Source organism: Cryptomeria japonica, chromosome 4, assembly GCF_030272615.1.
Source record: "Cryptomeria japonica chromosome 4, Sugi_1.0, whole genome shotgun sequence".
NCBI lineage: Eukaryota > Viridiplantae > Streptophyta > Pinopsida > Cupressales > Cupressaceae > Cryptomeria > Cryptomeria japonica.
Window position 1 is genome coordinate 238,711,680 of NC_081408.1, and position 5,195 is coordinate 238,716,874.

At 33.6% G+C, this 5,195-nt stretch overlaps 1 protein-coding gene across 1 annotated transcript; it reads right to left on the reverse strand.

Moving 5' to 3' along the window:
* Positions 1-1,076: 1,076 nt before the first annotated feature.
* LOC131037219 (cytochrome P450 716B1) lies at positions 1,077-3,222 on the reverse strand. Its single transcript, XM_057969287.2, has 3 exons — positions 1,949-3,222; positions 1,534-1,718; positions 1,077-1,454 (listed from the first exon to the last, which is right to left on the reverse strand). The coding sequence occupies exons 1-3, from the start codon at positions 3,000-3,002 to the stop codon at positions 1,161-1,163; spliced, it is 1,533 nt and encodes a 510-aa protein (XP_057825270.2). The 5' UTR covers positions 3,003-3,222; the 3' UTR covers positions 1,077-1,160.
* Between the last annotated feature and the right edge of the window lie 1,973 nt (positions 3,223-5,195).

Consider the following 5,195-nt stretch of genomic DNA (forward strand, 5'->3'; position numbering starts at 1 on the left):
CATGATCCTTTTTTAACGTTTTACATAACTTCCAAGTGATCTTGTTCAAAAAATATGTTCCATTTCTCATTGTTCTGTCACTGTATTCTTTTACTTGAATATTTTACATCCTAGCATAGATTATTTGGCATTTCTATATTACACTTACATCTTTTATGTTTTCAATATCAATGAAAAATCATAGTTAAAATGAAAGTCACAATAGAAATGTGAGTCTTTAACTAAGAAAATCCCTATAAATAGCCACCTACAAATATTTTTCTTTATCTTTATTTGTATGCAAGTGTTTCTATAGAAGTAGTATAATCTGGTGGCAATTTTCTAAAATCTCTCCTTACTATTTTCATAATCTTCTTTTTTAGTATTTCACTCACTAGTCTTTTCATCATCTCTATTATGTTAAATATTTTTTAGACATTTTGAAACTCCCATTTTCATTTTATACATACATGCATTCATTTAGTACCATATTGTAGTTGTCATCGAGCATTATTGTAGATGACAACATGACACAAGGATGATTATGTCATGTATTAATCTCTAAGAAATAGAATTATAGAATATTACTAAAAAATATTTAAGATTATTAAGTTCTATTTCTAGTGAACTAATCTTTTAAATCATCTTAAATAGAAATATGTTTTCATTAATTTTACTATAGCTAAAAATTTAATATTGTAACTTTGTAATTCTTTATATAATAATAAGCTTTATATATAATAAAAAATAAGATCACATATTTATAGAAATATAAGAACAATGAACTCATCTTAGAATATTGTAAAAGAAATTATCTCAAAGAACATTAATATTAGTTTGCAAGAGTTCAATTTTATACACATCATCTACACCACTAGTCTACTAAAAAATGAATCTCGGAGAGTGACATGAGGTGAATCTATAGAGATAAAATAAATTCTATCATGCTCATTAGACCTACAAGTCACGTGACCTAATCATATCGATTGCATATAGGGATCGAGAAGTATATGTCACTATCATAGTCTAGAAAAGATGTATCATCATATTCTGTAGTTATAAAAAATGACATCGGAAAGAAAGGAGGAGATGACATCTATAATGAAACACCAATGTGCATTGAAATGTAGATTATGAAATAGTTACACCATTTTATCATCATGTTATAGATAGGAATTTTTTCAAGCAATTGGCTTGAGAAATATAGGTAAACCATGCATTGGATGGGGCATGAAGTACATATTGATAGGTTCATCCACTTCCACCAAATTCAAATCATATCTTAGCACTAGATGATAGAGAAACACTTTCATCTCTATCTCTGCAAATTCATTTCCTGGGCACATCCGATTACCTTGCCCAAAAGGGATGTACGAAAATGGATCATGTTTCTCATTGAAACGATTTGGATCAAATATCTCTGGACTTTTAAAGTATTCTTCTTTGTTATTTGTTTGCCTCATGGAGAAATGAACCTGCAATTAATCTATTGTCACTTTACAGTGTGAAAGATTATAATCACTACCATTTTAAGAATCAAGTTTAGATACTAACCTTCCATCCCTTGGGAACAGTATAGCCTCCATATACAACATCTACTTTTGCTTGCTTAAATCCTCCATTAATAGGGGCCACTATGCGTAGTCCTTCTGCTATTACATTGTGTAAGTACTCCATACTTTTAATCTCATTCCAAGTGAGATTCTTTCCTCCCAAGTTTTCTCGGATCTTTTCACAATCTGAATTGCCACAACATCACTATTTATATTTAGAAGAAACTATTTAATTAAAAGCATAAGAAGCTTAAACTTCCACAATATCTAAAATCTTGAAACCCAAATTTATTTTCAAGAAATCATGCAGAACATTTTAATATCAAACTAAAGGAGGATGGAAAAACTATAAGAATTTGGATGATAAATATTGGCTATTGAAATTTATGAAACGTTTGATGAGGGGAAAATAGTACCATTACGGAGGCGTTGTAAGACCTGTGGCGAGAGAGAGAGGTGCCTAAGAACTGTAGACAAAGCTGAGGCCGTGGTATCATATCCGCCAGTGAAAAGACCCATCAAGTTGTCTGCAGTCTCCTCGTCACTCAAACTAACTCCATTCCCTTCCTCCTGCGCTCTCAATACCATGCTTATAAAGCTGTCCTCCGCTTCTTCCCTTTTGTCCAACGAGCTTCTACACAGCTGGATCAGCGAAAGGAATTGAGCGATCATGGCTTCGCGCGCCTGCTTGGCCTTGGCAAAAGCCGTCCAGGGAAGGTCAAGAGGCTGAGATAGGAGCCCAGCGCTGAAATCATGAAAATTCCGTCTAAAGCTCTCCAACTCTTCCCCAGCCTTTAGCCCCATAAAAAAATCGGCAGCCAAAGACAGCAGCATTTCCTTCACTTTGTGGTGGGCGTGCACAACCTGCCCAGGACGCCAGCCGGAGTCCAGATGCTGCACCACAAGCCTTTCAAACCTCGCAATTGACTTCTTCAATGTTTCCACCCCCAAAACGGAATGTGTAATCCGCCTCATCCTTTTGTGGTCTGCGTCCTGGGAATTAATCAAAGCGTTCTTCCCAATCAGAACATTCAAAGATTTGGGCCAGCTGTTCCTGAACAGCCTGTTTTCGTTGGTAAGGATGAACTTGTTGGCCTGCGCGCCCAACATGACCACTGTGGGGCTTCCCAGAATATGGGTCATGAAAACATCTCCGTGCTTGGCCTTTCGCCTATCATACCACACGTCCGGGTTGAGCTTATCATTCCAGGAGGTCAGATAATCGAGCGATTCTCCCCAGTAAGGGATCCCAAATCTCCCTGGCAGAAGCGGAGGCATATTGCCTTTAGCTTTCAGTCTTATAGCCGCCCAGAGAAGAGGAGCGTAAAAAATAGCATATGCAGACGCTAAGCTCGCCAAAACACAGGAAATTACAGCTGCTCCAATGGAAATCCAGCTGCCGTTGTATGGAACAAAGAAAATAGCAGATGCAGATGCTACGCTCACCACAAGTATCTCCCACAACACCATGGCTGAACTATCTTGGAAGTATGACAATTGTTGAGATGAATGAAAAAACCCCTTGATTAAAATTTCTAGGAGAAGCTTTCCAATTCCTTGTATTGGATTGTTTCATGTCCATTAAATAAAAGAGTTTTCAGGTCATGAAACCTCTTATTCTATAATGCCACTCATGTAATGTAGAATGGTTATAGTGGCTAAATAGTACATTTGTATAGAAAAAATCGTATCCAGGCACAAGGGCACATGCAACAAGTTTAATAGACTCACTATTATAGACGGAAAACAAATTGATTTTCAATTCAAGCACGTCAAGTTAGAAATTCAGTTTGACCATAACTCTTTCACAGACCAAAATATATTAGAAATTCAGTTTGACCATAACTCTTTCACAGTCCAAAATATATTAGAAGTTAAGAATATTGGTCAAAGAACAATTAAGTTTTGTTATAGAAAATTAAGGTGTGTGAATCCCAATGGATTTACTTTTAGAAAAGTAAGATGTATGATTTGAGTTGAAGACGAAATATGAGACGTAGTCAAAACACCAAATGCAAATGTGGGCAAGACACTGTGGAAATGGCCACATTGATCTACAATACAAAGGAAAACAATAATCTTGGTGATATCATCGTCAACCATATCTTGAACAGTATTCCTTCAAAGAGACGTGCTGGACTAAGCTGGGATAGTATTCTGACACGTCAATTGTATCTGCCAATAACTTTGATTTCGTGGCGACTGGTAGTATGTTAAAAGATAATATGGATATAAAGATGATAGTGATTGATAAAGTTGTATACTTCGGTTTGAGTCATACTGCTTTACTAAATTATTTTTTTAATGCTGCCAAATAAAATAGTGTTTAATTATATATAAAATATAGTGCACAATTTAAGCAAATCAACTTCAAAAGTTTTGAAAAATGAGTTAGTAGTTGACTCTCTCATTAATTTTTTGAGGGATAATTAAAAATTAAAGGGTTCTTTCTCATGAAATAAAATTATTTAAAATAAAGTTGTTAAAGATCTTTGTCATGGTAGGTTAAAAATCTAATTTTTAAATTGAAAGTGGAGTCTTTAATGATCAATCATACACATAATTTCAAACTATATTTGAATTTATCTTCTCTTAAATATTTATTGTTTAAATATGTATTCTTTTTATAAAATTACAGTAATTTAAAAAGCCTCTACCAAAATATATAATTGTTTGAAAGTTTCACATCAGGGTTAAAGGTGGAACCACTATAGTCAACTATTAGCTTAACTTGAAGTACTAATTTAATTTTATAATTGTGAAAGTCATCTCTCCATTCCACAAATGCAATACTTAAGCAAATCAATTATGCAGCCACAAGTAGTAATTAAAATCTAAAGGACTCTTCTAAATCAAATACTGTTAATAAAATAAAAAACCTCATTCTTCTATAACAAAAAATTATTAAAAATTAAAATAATATATAACATGATGAGGCCTTGGATGTATGGTGCATGACGACTAATGTAACTTTCCCAAAAAAAAAAATAGAACTATCAAAAGACCTTATCATGTTTATTATTTATGAATAGGTTTCTAGGAACTTTGGACTCAAGAGTGAGGTTGGTTTTGGTCTAAGATACACTATATAAAATAATTTTATATTTTTTTACCAAATTAGAGAAGACATTGCATATCTAATGAAAGAGTATATGAAAAAGTAAAGAAAAACATGGTGATCGGATGATTTCTTATTCCAACACAACAATAAAATATATACAAAGAGGAAATGTAGTTAATGCAATCTTGCAATAGTCATAGGCATAATAGAATACCAACTAGCAAGCAATGGAGTACTTGGGCTATTGTATAGTTACACTAGCATTCCCCTACTTATTATGTTGTTCATGAAAATGTTCCTCCTAACAACTCAAAATTCACATTGCAAAGAGACTTGGTGAGTATATCAGCTATTTGAAAATTTGTCAAGCAGTACTAGAGTTGAATTTGGTGATGTATGACTTGTTCTTTGATGCAATGATATTCAAACTCAATGTGATTTATTCTCTCATGGAAAACTAGATTCTTAGCAAGCTTCAACACCCATGATTGTTGCTATAGAAAATAGGTGGTGTTTCTTCAAGAATATCCTTAATCAGTTAGAAAGTGATATAATCAAGTCACTGCACACACAACTCATAGTGGAGGACAATATTCAACCTA

Bases quoted from the DNA above. Each gene is read 5' to 3' on its own strand.
- LOC131037219 (XM_057969287.2), bottom strand. From the start codon at position 3,002: ATGGTGTTGTGGGAGATACTTGTGGTGAGCGTAGCATCTGCATCTGCT. The intron at 1,719-1,948 runs GTACTATTTTCC...GTGGCAATTCAG, and splicing joins CTTACAACGCCTCCGTAATG to ATTGTGAAAAGATCCGAGAA. The intron at 1,455-1,533 runs GTTAGTATCTAA...GATTAATTGCAG, and splicing joins CTGTTCCCAAGGGATGGAAG to GTTCATTTCTCCATGAGGCA.